The sequence below is a fragment of the Notothenia rossii genome (assembly GCF_949606895.1).
Source record: "Notothenia rossii genome assembly, chromosome: 3".
Classification (NCBI taxonomy): domain Eukaryota; kingdom Metazoa; phylum Chordata; class Actinopteri; order Perciformes; family Nototheniidae; genus Notothenia; species Notothenia rossii.
The window spans coordinates 18363976-18383926 of NC_136901.1; the positions used below are offsets into that span (position 1 = coordinate 18363976).

Below are 19951 nucleotides of genomic sequence, written 5' to 3' on the forward strand. Positions count from 1 at the left end.
AATAAAGAAGTAAAAACAATAAGTGTGGCTTGATATTGAGTTAGAAAAAGGTTGATAAACGCTGTGAGAATGGATCTGCGGGTAACCTTCGCTCGCGATCTCAAGTCGTCTACAACATACGTTTAGGGAGCTCTCTAGAAGCCTATGGACATCGGAAAGTTGAAAATGTACGCTAAGGGGCGGCCCCTTGCGTTGGAAAAAGCTGACACAGGGGACTTGACATAACGTCAACATAGGCCGACATGGAAGTAAGGATGTGTTGAGAGAAGAGCTGCAGCTCCCTCTCGCAGTCCCGGCCGTGAAGAAGAGAGCCCACAAGTATTCGTCCTTCCCGCTTGCTGGCTATTCGCTCCTCCTCTCTGGGAGCTGTAGTGACGTAGGGGATCCTCCCTTCTCCTTCTGAGTCCGATATTGCGTTATACGGAGGATTCCGACATTTTACATTCATTGCTTACTTCCACATGCCTTTTCTCCTCCTTATCACTTTCATAACTTTATATGTAATACATGTTAAAGGCGTCAATAGCCACTTTAATGATAATAATGGACGGTAGTCCCGGATGTCGTCATGAAGGATTTTCAGAATAAAAGCTTGGTATTGGGATCTTCCGTTTTATTCCAGAATAGAATAGCATTTAAATGACGGTATGTTCTAACTAAATTATGCCATCAAAACATTGATTTTAATTTCTAACAGTCCCTCCTTACACACCTAAAAGGTGTGTATATTACTGAAATCAATGAGTTCTTCATCTGAACTTTGCATAGTACATAACTCATATCAAACACATACAATCAAAATGGAATGGTTCAAATAGCCTCAACTTTACAAAAATACAAATGGCTTTGACTTGGCGTTCAAAGCTAAAAGTTTTCCCTTGTGCATAACTTCTAGTGTTAACATTCAATATCATTCTTCAAAATAGCAGCAATGGCTTGGTATTAGAACATTTCTTCCTCCCTCCTTTCACAGAAACCGTTCTCATAACACGCTCAGTGTTAAGGCACTTGTTTTTACAAAGTGAAAAGAAAAAAAACATTTTAGAATAGAAATGATTTATAAAACATGAGATCCACCATATTAGAATAGTATAAAGTAGTAAAGAACAAAATTAAATATCTTGGATTGGCAAAGTAAATAAAAAAATAAATAAAAAACTATCTTGGAATAGTGTAAAGTAAATTGAAATGGATTCACCCCATTTTAGCATTTTATTTTGCTCACCTCTTCACATGATTTCATCATTTAAAGAATCACATCGGCTGGACATTCATTGATCAATCTCATCTCCGAACATCCATATCATTTAAACTAACTCATAATTTTCATCAACATCCATATACGGGGGTGGGTCGTCTTGTTCTGCTAGCATTTGTAACTGTCTCATGAGAAATGTACCCTCCCTCCTTTCATACCATTTAAGGTATGAAAGTAATATGTTCTCTAGAAGGGGCTGTCGTGATCAATCGGTACGTTCTACTCTGGGGTACGGCATTCTAGACAGTCATTTCTGGGAGAAGATTTTGGTCAGTTACAACAGTTGTAGAATTTCATCACTTAAAAGTTCTTACTCAGTACCTTTGGGTGGTCTGTTCTAATGCAGTGATAAAGTCCCCGAAATGGTGTGAAAACCGGTGGAATATCAATAAAGCATTATGCTAATTTATTTTAAATTCTGGTCTACTTAAATAACTATGCTAACTCCTTTAACAGTGTGGAACCTTGGGTGCCCGAGCATGTGATAATTACTCCCTCCTTTAACAAGGATTTGAAATGGCGCAGTGTTTCCCCTATATGTTTTCAGCAGCGGCGCTGCGCCGCTGCTGAAATATGCGCGCCGCTGCTAGGGGGCGCAAGCCCCCAAGCAGATAAAAAAAAAAAAAAAAAATTTTTTTTTTTTATTAAAATAATTATAAGTGCTGCCCCCTAGCGCTCGCGGCAACTTCGAGCCACCGATACGCGGGAAAGCTGTCATTTTCAGAGCTGAAGGAAAACTGCCTGACAAGACAGACAACAGCAAGTTGAAGCAGACATAACTTTATTTGGACACAATCACCTCAAGAAGAAGGTCATAACGCCATAAATGTAAGTTATTATAATTTAAAATGTTGTTACATTTAGATTAAGTAAATTAATACTTTGATAAAAGCCTACAGTTAAGAATGAATTACATCTAGCTAACTTAGTTAGTTTGTAAGGGATAACGTGCAGCGACGCGGTCATTATGGGGAAAAGAACACCCGACAGGCTGATCAGGATCCCGACGCGAAGCGGAGGGATCTAGATCTGCATGAAGGGTGGCAGAACCCAAGATATTCAAGTCACTGGGGCAGTGGAACGAAGTGGAGACATTTGGCACATTCATTACTAGGTGCCATGCTCTTTTGACACCTGATATTAAACTAAAAAATTGCCTGATGAAAGTGATGTAAATGAACAACAAAAATAAAATAAGTTACATATGTGTTATTGGCTATGGTAGTTTATTGGTATGTTCAATTATTTGATTATTAAAATGTAAAACGATCTTTTTCATATGGGTGTTTAGAGTTAGATCTAGTCTCTAGTCATTGTGTGCTCAAAGTGCACCAGATTGAAGCATTTTATATTAAAATGTAAAAACAAATCTTCCCGGGGGGGCATACCCCCGGACCCCCCTAGAGGATGTGATGTCCAACCACCAATTATGTTCATACAATACTGAATACATTTGAAGCTTTTAATGATGTATGTGTCTTTCTTGTGCTGGCAGACAAATAGAAACATAATGGCGGGAAGCACTTCGCACGCGCACACACTTAAAATGTCCACGCGCGCCGCGCTCACATTTTGCTGGGCCCGCGTGCCTTAGCACCGCTGCTATGACTCCATCCTAGGGGAAACACTGTGGCGTCATTTAATTTATGGTTTGTAGTTCAATTCAGGAATTTACACTTATGGCAGATATATTTCTCCTTTAAATGTCAGGTCATCCCTGATTACATTGAGCTGGTGGCGCTTGTCTTTTAAAACTCATACTCTGGTGCCGTGCGCTCCCTGTGAAGCTGCAAGTAAGATTTAAAACATCTGCAGGGTGGGTTGAGCGACCCCTTCTTCCTGAACGATATTTGTTGTAAAAAATATGCACCATCACAATGAGTGATCCAAGGCCCCGCATGTATTACTCCCAATTATATTAGTTTTTCTAAATTAAAATTTGCTATTGCTCTTTGCCCAGTTTCTTGGACGACAAACAAATGTTATTTTCACCTTAACAGTTATCCTGTGGTAATAACCATGCTACAATGGAGAAATCAATACTTTAGATTAGATTGGCTTGGTACTAGCTCTACCTTTAACATTTTCCATTCAAATAAAGATTTGTCTGCTTTTATAGAGTGGTTACTAAAACCATCCCTTTAAACTGTAGATTTATTTTGTAACAAATTAAATCTTCCCCAAATTCACGCATGAATAAGAATCTCTTAAAGAATAATTTGTTTATATGATGAAAAGATTGAATAATATGTTCTACCCTCAGTGTGTTTTTAGGGTAACCTAATAGTTTCCTCTTTCTTACTGATTAATTCATGGCTAATAAATATTTTTTCTTTACTTATTTCTCATTGGTGAATAAGTGTGTTTATGTGTAAACTCACTCACTCCCGTTTTCCTTCTCTCCCCCTCTGGTTGTCAAGCCACGACCCCCTCACGTTCTGCTGGACCATGCCAACTCCTCCGTCCTGTCCTCTCCTCCTTCCACCTTCTCCTCATTCCATCCGATCTTGGATCCTCCCGCTGTAACTCTTTTCAGTGGCCAAATTGCTTTGCATTTCATCTCCTCCTTTACAGTCTCGACTTTGTTGCATTGAGGGCGTATTCCGCTCTCATGTCCTACACTCTGCTCTTGTGCCAAATCTCGTGGCTCAGCTTGGAACTTAATATCCTGTGGGGGACCGATGAAAGTGTGTCTTTTTATGTCACCTGGTTTTGGTTCTGGATGCCTCAGGTGGAGATAGTTCTGGATGCAGTGTTGGAGTTGTTGGTTCAGCTCTGCTTCTCTGTCTGTTCGATGGAGAAGGAGGAGTCTTTCGTTGTGAGGTCTTTTGTCTGCTTGGAAGATGGGGTCGTAGCGTTCTGACAGGCAGAGAGAGAGAGAGAGAGAGAGAGAGATCTCGGGAGGCATTACCTATATTTAATTCTAACACACTGAGGTAAAATAAATCCAATCTTTCCCACTCTATTTTCCTAACCATACTATCTTTTTTAGATGTTAAATGTCATCTAAGCCCAGTTAATGTCTTCTAATAAATGTACCATATCCCTAAACATTGTTTTCACCCACTGTAACATGTTTACTCCAATTAACTCTTTCTGGAAACCATTTTCTTCTATAAATTGAAATACCTAGATGTTTCAAGCACCACATATTTCACACACTATAAAAGAACGTCCCCATATTTTCTCCATGACATATCTGCAATATCACCACTATCTGCTGGGGAATTTTGTTCATAGAGTTTGTACGTACAAAGCTGTACTTGTGGGTTAGTAGCCTGTTTCTACTGTAATCATTTTCCATAACTGTGCTCAGTTAGGTCACTGGTCGGTTGTTCATAAACTTAACAGGGGGTGTTTCTGGTACAGTCTAAAACATGGATCCAGTATATTTGGAGATTCCCCTAATCTGTAAATCCCCATCACTTACATAACCCGAACACTAAAACCCATCTCATCATTTCATACAAGAACTGCATGTAGTGGGGGTGAATCATCTTGATTATAACCGCCTCACCTTTGGGAACGAGTATTTTCTTTCTTGCTCTGGGGATAAGTGAAAGTCTGTGAAACGCAGCTGGAGTCTTGTTAGTGATGTGGGCATTCTCTATGAGCGAACTAATGGTTCCATGTCTTACTTGATATTGTACTCCCCATCCAACCAGAAAGGTGCCAAGTGTAATGAGCACAATAAACAATGCTATTCTGACTCTTATCCCTAGGGACCCCACAATTGGTTTGGATTTGTTCTTGACATCATCTCAATTTTATCACTGGTTGTGTCAGTTACAGAATTTAAATAATGAGTACTAAAATAACATATACAAAAATTGGACTCTTTTTCAGATGTAAAAAAAAAAAAAAAGGTTTTGACATTAATGTACAATCTATAAAAACCTATAGACAATTTGTCTTTTGAGCTGTTTCTATCTTTATCTTATTTCTATTTATTGTTTTGTTCCAGCTCTGCCAAATCAGTCCTAACTCCCAATAATGTTCTGGAAGTTGCCACTGAAGGGTGACAATGTGTGAGGTGGTGTCAATTTGCTCCTTTTTCTTTACCTTTAAACCGGAGCGCGTGTGAAGTTTGTTACAACTTTTCACACTTCCGTCCACCGGGGATCAGCCCACTGTCTCTTGTGAACTTTCACCCTCACTCATTCACCTGGCCGAACAGGAGTCTCTTCTGGTGTCTCGTCTGGTATCTCTGTAGTTTTCCTAGCCTGCTGTGTAGACAAAACTTGCATAATATTACTCAGAGTTCTGACACATTCATCCACTTCTATTTGTCTAATATCTAAAACTGGACCACTCCCTCCTTGGAGAAAGCCTTCGGCAAACCTCTTGTTGTTATGAGACCTATTGTTATCATTTATTAACTACAACGTCACTGAAATCAACATATCTGTATAATCATGACACTCCCTCCTTTGAGCATAAAATGCTCAATTAATATTGCAATGATTACCCTATTATGAACAGGACATGTAAAACACATAACGTTGCCTTAAATAAATATAACTTCTCCGTGTACCCACAAGGCGTACAAAAATATCGTATGATGTATGGCTTTCTGATGGCATAAATGCATATTCACAAAACATTTCCCATTAGCACTTCTAATAGTTTAGTTGTTTCAATAATGGCTTTTGTCATGGTATTATGCATCATCATTGCTGCGAAAAACAATACCCCTGGTTCCGCCAATGCGACTCAATAATTCTAGGATTAGAGGATTGGTTGACACTGCTGAACTAACATATGATAAAATAATATTTCTCCAAACTTGAGATCTCACACCTCGAACAAAGGGGAGCCGGGACTTAGCTCATTAGCATAAGTAGGTAGAGGTGTGACCTGTCACAGCACCTGTCACCTTCTATGCATACTAATGAGACGAAAGCGGGATGAATCTTACTACTAACCCCCCTCACTCTCATTGTTTTAGGTTGATTGTCCTCTTACTGTCCAATCACCACAGTCCAGATGAGAGTAGACTTGATCTATATCATCAGGGTTTTGTTTCTCTTATTACCATTCAATCACAGCAATGAGTGTAATGAGCATTGAAGAGTTCTTCAGGGACTTCATCAAAGCCAGGTGTGTTTATCGGGGCAAAATGAATCATTTCATCTGTTTACTAAATTGATATTCCCCTGGAAAGTTGCTAGACTTTTCAAAGATAGGGGACTAAAGCCAACTACTCTTTGGAGTAAGGATTTAAATACAAGAAAAAAAGGCTAACTGCATCAATAACATAGAATGTTACCAATAGTATGGATAATCAATGTTATCATGGTATGTTGTTAGCCAGGTTAAACAATAAGTGGATAATGTTTCTTATGTGGTCCCTTAATATCCGGACTGAATGTTAAAGGGAGATTCTTAATTTGTCAATGGCTCCCAACCAAAAGTCAGCTGCAGACCCTTTATGAGAGGGTCCCAGTATGATATCGTATAGTGTGTGTCTGATAGATGCTTCTTTAGAATTCTCCCTGCAACATGGCTGATTCATCCCTTTGAACCCTAACCCTCCAAGGTCTAAGCCCTTTTCCACATGTTTGGCTCGCCTGGGCTTTTTTTCTATAGATGCTTCTAAAACATGAACCCTGTGCTGCACAAACATATTCTTTTTCATAACAAGCTTAGCTTTCAGCATATGTAGGCTACAGGGATGTCACATTGATGTACAAATAGTTATGAGACCATACGTACTGTAGTAATCACGGTATCCATTTGTTTTTTGTCCTTTGTTTGTGATTCACTCGTGGGGCTGACCGAAAAATAGACGCTTGTAGTTTAAGAGAAAAAAATATAAATGTCCAGATGAATTGAAAAGTAAGATAGTTTATTCCAAAAAAGGCAAAAATAAATAAACGTTTTTAAACAAACTATTTGTCCTATAAACGGATATTTCAATGTTAAAGGCAGAAGAACCAAGCTGTGACGCTCCCAACCAGCAAGGTCTAAAAACTGTTTGCTTCAGTCAGCCACACCAGTAGGCTGCAACATCTCGACCTGCAGAGTAACGCACTCAAATAAAAATAATAAATAATATACACCACAGAATCTCAGGTTATGTACTGTAAAAAGATAAGATACTATGATCTAAGGAAATGCTGAGATCTAGGTATGCTGTGACATCATTACAATGATCTAAGAGAGGTCGAGGAACAAAGAACAGAACATCTGATCCAAAAGAAGAAAGGAGTATACAGTATGATGGAAAAATAAGCATCTAATTTTGGAGGTACAACTGTAGATTTAAAAACCCATCAAAAAAAGGCATAAAGGACCTGAACACCAGATTTGTACTTTTAGTCTCAAAATGAGGGGATAATGCAGGTGTTTAGTAAGGGTAAGGATTAAGGCTAAAACACCTACATTTATAATGTGCTTCAGTTTTTTACCACAAACTAGAACACTTCCAGCCTTTGTGCCCCGATGAGGGTCTGTGCACCTGGATCTGCAGCCCCTGAGCCAGGAGTCACTCTTCCTGTTTGGTAATCCTGTTCATTGCATCGGAAGGACAGTAGATCAAGGTTAAATCAGGAAGGCATTCTGTAAACTTTGATAACACAGGCAGTTGTGCAAAATAAAAAGTTAGCCTTTTATCCAGGTAGGTTTGACTTTTATCCAGATGTGATTGTTGTCCTGACAGACTTTTATTTTGTGATATCATCATGAGATAATACCTTGGTGAGCACATTTTTTTACTACGGAAAATATATATTTCGGATTAAACCCGAACAATACCACTTCCTGTCACGTTTGGGTCAAATCTGAGCAATCAATCATAAATATTGTGTTGTCTGATTGCCTCAAGCGCTTATGATACAGTAGGTATTTCAACATATTAAATTGCTGTTCACCATTTTCATTGAATTTTGAGGTTTAGTCAACTTTGTAGCACCTATGATGTTCCCAGTAAAAACGTATGCCATAGGAAATGAATGGGTAACCCCAGATTATGTTCATCCATTACATCAGTACAAACCACAAATAAACATGTTCATTGTCTATTCTTATACTCACTGCAGTTATTCATGTAAACCTGTCTGAGACATTGTTTACAGCTGCAAAGGTCGTTAAATAACATTTGGTGATGATTAATGCTTTTGTGTTAATGTAGGAGCAGTTTAAACAGAGCGGTCACATTTGACCAGGAACACCAAAGTAAAGGGGGGGGGGGGGGGGGTAACGAACACGACAGGAGGGTTAAACAGAATTCAACTTTGCATCTTGACATACAGTAATATACATCAGCTGGACTGACGTCATGATGTTTAGGAGAGGGTTAAGATCTCAGGATTGTGCAGCTCACCAGGACTGGATTGTGTCTGTATACTGAGAGCTTCAGAAGGAATGACAGTGTTGAAAATAGGTCAGATGGGGGGAGAAGACAAAGAGAGAAGTGAGAGTGAGACCCCCTCTGAGAGCCACTGGCAGAGCCAGAACCTGGTTTTGATCAGCACATTCCATTAGTTCATACGGTCACAATGCTCCTTTACTGCCGGGGTGGGGGCTGCGCTCCAGCATCCTGATGTATTCTCCGTAAAACCCTTTCTCCACACTGAAGGCCTTTGGGGGGTCATGGTTATTTTAGAAATGACTGTATCCCTATTGTCACACACACACACCGACCTCCACCCACGTTCATTCATCCACGTTTCTGAGATGGTGACTGCTTTTAAATTCATAGCTGGTTCTCTATAAAGATGAATAAAAATAATATATCTATCAGGAAGTGTTACTTTAAATGTCCAGAGCAGCGCTTTAAACCGTACACAATGAAAAACAGCCGGGCATGTCCTGAGGATGTTAGAAGGGCAGGGGCCCAAATTCCAAAAATTTGGCATGTGGCATTACCTTTTCATAAATCTATTCTAACTACTTTTTTGACAGTTTGAAGAGATATTAAAATCTATGTATTTAAAACAAACCTAAGTGGGATGTTGGTTCAAACACTGCTACACAACAGTTCATTAATGCTGCATGCAAACAAATGAGGTGTACCACCTCCTCAGTACAGGTATTCAGTTTTCGCCTCAGAAATAACAGGCCATAAGAAGATGCTGATTTGATTGGCTAATATACTTGTACTGTGCTAACAAACTAGGTAAATATAAGTCATAATATTAGGAAAGCAAAACATAAGCTTTAGTTCATGTGTATTAGACACAGGTTTTACATTTTTTTTATAGCTTAATAGGCAATTTAATTGATTTAAAAACAAATTAAAAGTGCATTCTCAAGAGGGCAAAATGGCAGGTGCTAAAGTCCCCTTTGAGGTCTATCTGTGCACAAAGCTAAACCCTTTAGACCAGGGGTGCCCACACTTTTTTGGCTGGTGAGCTACTTTTGAAATGACCAGCTAACCGAGGTCTACCAACCAAAAATAAAATCCCAAATTGCAAGGGTTGCTGAATAACACGTTTTATTTTTACATGGGATAACTACAATAGGGCTGCAACAAACGACTAATTTGATTATCGATTAATCTATAGATTAATGAAACGATTAATCGACTATTCGGACTACTACTGTATGCCTTGCACAATTTCTCAAACACTCTTATTTAGCCATCAACTTTTAGATTTAGTTTGAGGTTGTTTTAGGCATGTGGAAACTAACAATGAAGACAATAAAGATGAATACTTGATTCAAAAATACATATATTATTAAATTAACTTAACAAATTGTGAACAAAATTAACATTGCTTTTTATTTGAATTAAATAAATAATATTTCACATCAAAAGAAACAACAATGTTTTAACAAATCGTATGAAATAATCTGATGACAGAACTGGAAACAGAATAGCTGAAACTTTAACAAAATAAATAACTCAGTTACCTCTAATCATTAACCCATGTTTGTATAATGTAGTTAACCCCGTGTGTTGCTGCTAGCATACATAACACCTGACGTGGAAACGTTACTCGTGGATGGTGCTACAGAGCTACTAGAAAGACAGTCGAACCCGGTGCATTCCTCCGTCTGAATGTGGTGCACTTTTGCTAAATGTTTAGACAAATTGCTCGTGTTACCGCCCTTACATGCTAAACACTTTTGGTGACGAGCATTGTCCACCTCAAGACGGGTAACATGTAACCACACCTTGGAGCGCTTCTCTCCACCATCTCCTCCGTGTGTTGCTGCATGTAGCAGATGCGTGTGTGTAAACTGCCCCGCCCCCTTGCAAACAGACGGGGGAGAGAGAGATCTCTTCTGGATTGGAAAGATAGAAAATACACCGACCATAGACGCATTTGTTTGTCTTTTTGCATGTTAGAAACGAGTTGGCGACACTAAGACTAAGAGATAATGTTTGTGTAGCAATAATACATGACCTTTCTCAACTCGCTACTCGGAGGGAAGTCGCTGTCATATGCCTTGTACACTCCGATAATGCCTCTCCACGTTACCTTTCTTTGGCAGAGCGACGCTTGCTTTACAAATAAGGCAAATAACCTTTGAATGTGACATCACAAAAAAGATTCTCCCTCCCATTCTGTGTGGAAGTGGTATGTCTTTAGCTTTTTGCTCGTTCCCGCACTCATTTTGTCGTTTGTCTCTCCCGGCACTTGACTGATTTTGTATCGCTTTGCATTCTGGGTTAACAGACTGGAAAGCAATAGGTCGCTTTTTCTGTCAATCAAGTCAACTCCTGAATTAAGTGGCAGGGAGGCCAAGGGAGGAGGGATCAAAACCTGTTTTGTCTATTTTAACGGAGCTGGATTTTTTTTAATTTATGAATGACTCGCGATCTACCAGCATTGCCGGTCGACCGCGGTCGACGTACTGGGCACCTCTGACCTACATTAAATGTAACTCCAGAATCTTCCTACCTTTTTTGACCTTTCATTCACATTCCACAGTCTTCCCGAGGTGATGGCAATTCCTATGTTTCTGAACAATCTCAATGACCACTGACCACTGAGATTTTGTTAGAAGCCCCTGTAAAAGCTAGTGCACAATAGGTTAAGAAATGGATGGTTAAACTGCTGTTTCAGGTCAATAATAACATTTCACACTGAACCCTTGTCATAGTTTTTAATTCACAATTTCTTAAAATGTAACAAAGAAAATACATTTGATGTTTCCTACATTTCACAGTCTATTATTAAAGTAAAGACACATTTCATGTGTACATTTGGATTGGCACTTTGTTTCAGGCATCAATCCATTTAATCCTGAATTTGTTTTTGTTAACTTGTAAGTACCTTTTGTTCTTTCATTGTTTTGCCTTTGGTCTGTTAGGGTTAGAAATACACCATAATATCCAATTTGCACTTCTCCAAACAAGTAAATGTAGCTTTCTATCCACATGTGAACATTTTGGAATCTGAGATTTATGGAACATGTTTGTTCAGTTTGAAAACATCTGAAGCTGCAGCAGCGATGTGTCGCACACACAGCTGGGTGTAATGCAACACGGCCGTACAACATTTCAGGGCTGGTTTAAGACAAAATGTGTATGGCTGTAATAATGAATTAGGGTTACGAAGAGTGATTGATGGCCATATCATGAACAAGGCCATGGCTAATGTCAACCAAGCCCCTACAACATTCCCTGTGCAGTGTGAACATCTGCACTCTAACCTCTTAGAAAACGCAAGGAAAGGAGAAGTGCTCTTAAACTGGGCATGAGTGGGGAAAACTATTCCCATGTGCAAACATTCCTTTACATTTCACTAGATTTATGGGCTCCATGAAAGAAGGTACGTCATTGAATTGTTACATTTTCTATAAAATTGCTGGTGAAAAATATGCAACAAACATAAATACAAAAGAACCACTATATACAAATAAGGTTTTGGTCTCTTATTAAACATTCAACACAGTGATTTTCAAATGGCTGCTTCCCAGCATTATAATGGGACTGCAGAATGTCTTATCTCTTGAAGGGATATTTGATTACAGTCTATTTCACCCATTCTTTATGCGAGCTAGCAATGCATTTTGATCCCTTTAACACAGTTGACAGTAAAAGTTATCTACAGTGATATGCTATTGTAAAAACTGAGCCTGAGGATTTTGCATATTTGAAACCTCATGGTAAAATGTTGCTCTCACAATAAGGTTGAATGGCATCAGTTCTGGATCTGGCTCAAGTGTGACATTTTGAAAATGATTACATGTCTACCCACATTATTCTCTGATATCAGTGTTTTTCCGCTTCAATCCGTTGATATTTAAAAGTAAAATCCAAATGTGTTCAAAGAGTGGGCAGTTCAACAGTCAGCTTGTCCCAGTTCCATTATTCACTCCTGCTTACCTTTGAAGCAGAGTCTGTTTATGTAAATGTCACTTTCTCTGTTCTCTCTTTAAACGTGGGTCTTGACCCCTGCTGAGAGGTTAGGAGCTCCTTGTTTATCGTGAGCCCCAGAGATCCAGTGGTAGCAGTCAGTGGCGTTCTTGCTGCGGGAATGAACAGCACAGCGGGTGCAGTAGACGATGCCCAGGGCCACCATCACTACGATGAAGATGCAGATGGGCACCAGGAGCCCCACCAGGAGCCAGGTGCTGCTCTCCTTCTGCCCCCGCTCTTCCTGGACAGAAACCGTGACGTCAAAGATCTCGCTTGGGTTGGTTGGCTGGGAAGGAGTCGGCTGTGTGGGAACATTTTGGGTTGTGACCTCCACTAATTCCTCCACTAATTCCTCCTCCTCCTCCTCCTCCTCCTCCTCCTCATAATCCTCCTCATAATCCTCCTCTGGGGAGGTTTCCCTAAGGTGGTACTGCTCTTCTTCTTCTTCTTCTTCTGTCGCATTGTGGAAGCCAGAATCCGGAGGCATGTTGAGGTCAATGACAGAATGTTCTGTACTTTCTGGTTTCTGGCTGGAATTGGCCCACCAATTCCCCGCTCCCTCAGAGATTGTTGAGGTGGAAAGGAAGGGGAGAGCCGTGGTGGTCTCCTCCTCATCATCATCGTACCAGTCTGGGGTAGGGCTGGACTTTGTGGGAGGGGGAGGCGCTGTGTAGATTGTGGTCGGCAAAATGTCCAGGTCAGACCCAGGTCTCTGCCCCCACTGTCCCCTGTCCGCTTCTCCATCGTCAAACTCTTTCTCAGCCTGCTTTGTTGGATTGACCAGGGCTAAATCAAAGAGCATTTCTTCCTGGGGGGCGCTGGTGACCCATATGACATCAGGATCCAAAACTCTGGGTGGGTCGGTCAGCCAGTCCAGAGCCTGCTCGTCCTCTGGAGGCCAGTCAGTGTGGCCCTGCTGTGGGTTCCGGTCGTAGTCCACCGGGTCCCATAGAGGTCCAGGCTGGTTGGTCACCCAAGCAAAGGGAGGGGTGACAGCAGCTTCTTCATCTCCTTGTCCTATCTTGCGACATGAGAAGTGATTAGACATGAGTTCGTAGCCTTCCTCGCAGTAGCATTCAAATCCGCCCTCGTAATTCACACACATCTGCTCGCAGGTCCCGGGGATCTGGCACTCGTCAGTGTCTTGGCATTTGCTTGGGTCCTCGGGCATGAGGGAATAACCCAGATGGCAGTGGCAGATATGAGAGCCCAGAGTGTTCTCACAGGCATGTTCACATGGATCATTTATACACTCATCTATATCCTCACACCCGCCGTCTTCATCAGGATGGTATCCCTCCCGACATCTACATTGGAATGTCCCTGGAGCGTTCATGCAAATCTGCTCGCAAGGACTCTGGAGGCACTCGTCTACATCCAGACAGCTGCGATCATCTGCTGCAAGCATGTACCCTTCAGGGCAGGCACAACGGTACCCATCTGAGAGGGGCAGGCACTCAAACTCACAGGGGGCCCCTTGACAGACATCAGACGGCTCACAGTTCTGCCCATTGTCCCCCAGTTGATATCCTTCAGCACACTCGCAGAAGAAGTGAACACCGGCCGGCCTGCAGAAATGCTCACATCCACCGTTATTCTGGTCACACCAGTTGTATGTTTCGTGGGGATCGGAGCAGAGGGGGGAATCTCTGGACCACCCCACTGAGCCATCTTCCTTCAGCATACACAACACTGACTGTTCCTCCTTGGTGCCAGCAGGGCAGGGCACGGTAGCAACAGATCCAAAGGGAATATGGGTTAGCAGTGTGCTTAGGAGGTTAAACGGTGTGGTGTAGAGGGCATTGCCTGTTCCTTCACCCGACAAGGCAGGGCACATTTCTTTGTAGCCATAATGGCAAAGATACCCATCCACAGAGACTGAGCAGGAACCATCCAGCCATTTGAAGTTATCACTCTGCTCCTGAGTGCTGTAGCCCATCACCACACAGCGTGGCACCGAGCACATACTAGGGGAGTCCTCTTTCTGCCAGTTGGTATAGTCCGTGTCGTGGTCACCGGTAGTCCAAGAGAAACCCGCAGTGGGCGTGTGGAGGAACACTGGCGAGGCTGGCGCTGAAGGCCAATCCATACCTGGACGCTGGTGCGGGAGTGGCGCAAATTCAGACTGGAGAAGAGAGTGGCGATATCGTTGGCATCCTGCCTGCGTTTAATGGTAGCTAGGTTGCCACCTTTCACCTTGCAGGCCCTCCATGAGTCCAGGAAGGTCTTGCGTTGGAAGTAGACCACAAGGCAGCCATCTGCATTGCACAAAGCATCCCTCTCACTCAAATCCTGAGATAAAACCAAAGAAAGTCCAAAGAGCAAAGTGAGCAGGAACGTGAAGAGAAGAGCAGAAGCACCGCTCACCAGGGAGCCCATTCTCTTTCAGAACTCAGACGCTCCACTCTCCGCCTGTCTCTGAGCCTCACTTTCTTCACACTTTTATTCCCTGCTTTTCAAAGTCTCTTTTAGCTGTTTCTTTTTTTCTTGACCCACTTTAGCTGTCTATCTGAACTTTTCTTTCTTCATTTAAACCCTGTTTCTTTTTTCCCCGTCTTGCTGTGCTCTTTACTCCACCGTGCTGAAACAGATCTGTGCTGGGGCTGTGTGCATGCAGATTGTCCCAGAGAGCAGGGAGGGAGGGGAGAACGAGAGGGAGGGGGATATAGGGTGAGCATGGGAGTAAGGGAGGAAAATAACTGTATGTTTTTGGAAGGGGGGGGGGCTACGCGGATGTGTGTCAGAATGGGGGGAGGTGCAGAGCATGTCATATGGTTTTCATAAGCCCTGTTAACGGACATAGTTTGGTACTCTGCCATCACTCTCTCACACACTCTCTCACACACACACACACACACACACACACACACACACACACACACACACACACACACACACACACACACACACACACACACACACACACACACACACACACGAAATTGTGGTACTTGAAATAGATTTTCTTTTCTCCAAATGAGCGTGAATAACCACCCGGACAGATTTCCAGCATTGAATCAATTATCTTCTATCTCTTCTTCTCTAGCCTCTGGAAAGCATTTCTTATTATTCATGAAAAGCTTGGACTCCAGCATCTGTCTATTTTCACACATCTGGCACCCTTCCTTAACAACACAACGCTTTGCCAGAATGAAGATACTGGTCCCTGCAGCTACATTAAAGACAACAACGCTTTTATTTAGTCCCAGATTGGGATGGGGAAGTAGAGCAAGTTGTCAAGGTCACCGGCGTGGAGGAAGAGGGCCTCTGGTTGACTGTGAAAACAAAGCTGTTTTGCTGTGAAATGGAGACTTATGTTTCTAAACGGGGAATGTTGGGAAGCAAGAGTGTGTGTGTGTGTCTGGGAGAGGAGGTTGGGTAATACATCTGGCTGGCTGTATGAGAGCCGATATTGTGTAGTAGGCACCTCACTGTTAGAGCAGTGTAAAATTAAAGAGCACCTGAAGCTACAGTAGCCTACAGTCAGTGCCCTCGGGTACGTAGGACATTTAAACACAATTTCCTGTTCTGTGCTTCTGCATTAAAAGCATAATGGGTTCTGAAAGCTGGCATTGCATTTTGGCTGACTTCAAGTCCTGACTCCAGTAATTGTTTTTGATTTAAGAAAGGACTCGAGCTAAAAAATTGTAGCATTAACTTATATTGCAAAACCGATGTGTTATATTAAGTTGTTTTGTAGGGGGGGTCTACCAGCAGCCTGAAGAAGAAGAAGAAGTGGCATGCACGCTTATTAATAATTGAGCATCCAATAATAACTACACATTCTAAGTATAAAAAGATAAGTAGCAGCATTATGAATTGAATAATTACTATAATTACTAGTATGTAAGTATACATGTATATATTGCACAGTGTTATATTACAGGTGTTGGGTAGTGCAAAACTAATAAGCAGCCAATATCAGCATTAACATCATATATATATATATATATATATATATATATATTGCAAGACCGATGTATTATAGTCTAAGTTGTTGTGTGTGTGATGGGGTGTACCAGCAGCCTGTCGCTGAAGGAGCTTGAAGATGAAGACTCTTTATTAATCCCACAATGGGAAATTAAATGTATTAGACATTAAAGAGACTTTAGAAATAATTTGATGAAAACTGAAACCGCAGAGTCCAAAAAACCCTTACTTTTTGTCCATAGTGTCGGCCAACTTCCTAAAATTCTGAAACCTACATGTCCCATAATGCAACCACATAAAGTTGATTAATTAGATTCACTGCCTGGTAAATGCACACATCTTTCAAATGTAACGCCCATAAATGTGTAGCACAAGCTCTCAGTCATAAATCAGTTGAAATGTTTTTTCTGACTTGACAAAGCTCTTCTAAAGCCACAGATGATATTAAACAGCTGTTTTCACAAATGATGAAGACCAGGTGGAGCCCATTTAAAACATGATTTAATTTATTTTGTATTCAGGCAAATTCTTTAACAGCTCTTTGCGGTAACACAACATTAAATGTTAAATGCAATTGGGTAGATAATATTGTTTTGTGTTAATAATGGAGCTGTGCGTACAATTTCATATGAAAAATAAAAGTGATTGATTGAATTATGTTTAATGTGCAAGTAGTCACCAGCTCTTTAATCTGTTCTGTGAGCGTGTGTTGAGGGCTGTGCCACTCTGGTGTGAGTGGGATTTTAATACATTGGAAATGGGTTGAAACTGTGTTTTATTCAGAGACTGGGCAGGTACGGTGGCTGACAAGTGCAAACGTGCTGCATCAGATCAAAAAACTTACATTAGGAAAAAAAATGTGAATATTAAAACACAAATGTTCCAAAACACATGCAAATGAAGAAACAGCTTCAGCAACTTGACGAAACTTTCGCAGCGTTTACAAAAAGTGCTGCAAAAACGAATCGTTGCAAATAACAAAACGCTGGAATAACCCCACTGTGAATACAACACACTATAACACACAAGTACCGGCCTGTACAGTGGGGTTAGGCGGCCATTTTGCAGCTTGTGGTATACAAATAGACAAGGGCGAGAATATTCATGTGAAAATAGTGCCATATTCTGCCATGTCTGTAGAAATGTTGGGTCAAAAATAATGCATACAATAGCACAGATGCCTTCACCACGAATGGCTACAAAGCTATCTCATATCCCAAGCTTATCAACGAGCTAATGTTGCAGCTGAAATGTTCATGTTCATGTGCTACATGGTTTTAATAATACTTTTGCTTTTCAATGTTTGCCATTTCAAACCATGAGCTGGTTTAAATAATATTTGCCTTGATTTACAATATGTTCTCATTTGTTTTATCAGTGCAGCTTTGAAGCTTTTGTGCTTTTCTTTGCCATAGTCCACTTTGGACTATATGAAATATTTCAGGATTGGACTTTCAAAACATAACAAATGCCATAATCTGTTCATTGGGGACCATCAATGCTATTTTTCATTGCTGTTCCCGGCCACTATTGCTGTCACGGTTTGTGAAACAAGCAGGACCCAAACGCAGATATAAATTGAAACTTCCTTTATTTCAAGGCTATGATACATATGAACAATGACAAAACAGAACACTCACCGCAGAACTAGTCAGGGAACAAGACGAACCGACCAAGACAGACAGACAACCCAGAACTTAAATACACACAAGACTCAATCACACAACAAGACACAGGTGAGGAGGGAGGAGAAAACACAGGGGCCCAGGTGAACATAATCAGACAATTAGACACACCAGGGAAACTAATGACAAGAGGAAAAACACAGGGGAAAGGACCAGACAATAACCCAAAGGAAAACATGACATGGAAAACAGCAAAAACACCCAAACCTACAAAACTATAAACGTGACATAACATGAGAATCGTGACAATTGCTCATGTAAACCTGCTACTGCTGCGCCCCCTGTAATCTCAGATGCACCCTGAGTCATTTTGTTCTGGAACCGGGCCTGTACATGGCCATCTACTAAACAAACTACAGAGCCCATTCCGTGTCCTGTTATTGTTTACTTCCTCTCTGCCTTCTTCTGGTGATTTATCTGACGTCCAGCGCTCCGTCTTTTAACCTATTTTCCTTTCTCTTTCTTGATCCTCCTTAGCAACCTTCATTATAGTCCTTGACTCTGGTCTGTACTGCTGTATTAACAACGTGTCACATTTTAAGAATGTACTATCAGAATCGAGTATTCGGGCCTTAAGGGCCTACACAGTTGTTATGCTATACCACATTGCCGTTCACTGGATTTATAATGAGCTGCACTAAACTACATTTTAGCATTTAAAATACCTAGCCATTCTTTTGCGGTTCTTTTGGTGAAAGTAACTACAAAGTAACTAAAGTAGTGTAACTCATTACATTTCAGAGACAGTAATATTGTAATGTAACTTATTACTTTCAAAAGAGAGTAATAAGTAGGGATGTAACGATATACCGAATATCGCGGTATCGCGGTAAATAAACTTCCCAATACCGTCGTGAGACTGACAAAATCTACCACGATTTTCAAAAAAAATGTATTTAAAAAAGAAAAGTTTTTTTTTTAAAACACTTTTTTTTTTTAAACACTTTTTTTTTTTTAAACCTTTATTTAACCAGGTGGTCCCATTGAGATCATCGATCTATTTTTCAAGAGAGAACTCTCTAACATGGCAGCAAGTAGGTTACAACATGAAAATAAAACAACAGATAACACAAAAGGACATCGTATTTACAGGGCTACATTTACGCACCTAGAGACATTGACAAGTATCAACCATATATTTATATCTCGCCCTGTCAAATAAGCCTGGCATTAGACTTTTTCGCTGTCCGTCATTTCGACAGACAGGATCGTAAAATATCCGTCATAATCCCTTATTACCCGTCGGGTCTGAAAAGTTCACGATAGAGCATGCTCATGAACTGTCAACGGGGGGGGGGGGGGGGGGGGGGGGGCGATGTTATGCCGTGTGTGCATGCACCTCGCGGGACGCGCACAGCATAAAGCAAGACCTCCCAGACATGTATTGATCTGTACGGCAAAGTACGGTTTGGAAACTATATCATTTCCTTTTGGAGGGCATGCATAACACGGCATAACACCAGAGCCTGGCTGCGGGGAAACGTTGGCGCTGTTCCGAGTTTGTTCTAATCTGTCAAAATGACAGACTGCTTTCAGATTTTTCCGTCATTGTTAAATAAAATATTCGGTTAACGCGACCACTGGTGTCCCAGCAACATCAGTACCAAGCGACAGAGTTTTTTCCAGAGCAGGGGATATTGTAAATGCCCAAACATCCCAGCTTATAAATACCTGGAAATGTGGACATTCTCATATTCCTAAAAACCTGTCTGATGATGCTGAGTGAGTGACTAGTGAGTTTGAGTTGAGTTACTTGAAAAACTA

General features: G+C 41.1%; 1 protein-coding gene across 1 annotated transcript; it reads right to left on the bottom strand.

The window, feature by feature from the left end:
• Window positions 1-11300: 11300 nt before the first annotated feature.
• Window positions 11301-15188, bottom strand: cd248a (CD248 molecule, endosialin a). Its single transcript, XM_079671969.1, is given in 2 exon segments — window positions 11301-14619; window positions 14622-15188. Coding segments are annotated over 2 exon segments (2361 nt in total). The 5' UTR covers window positions 14952-15188; the 3' UTR covers window positions 11301-12588.
• Between the last annotated feature and the right edge of the window lie 4763 nt (window positions 15189-19951).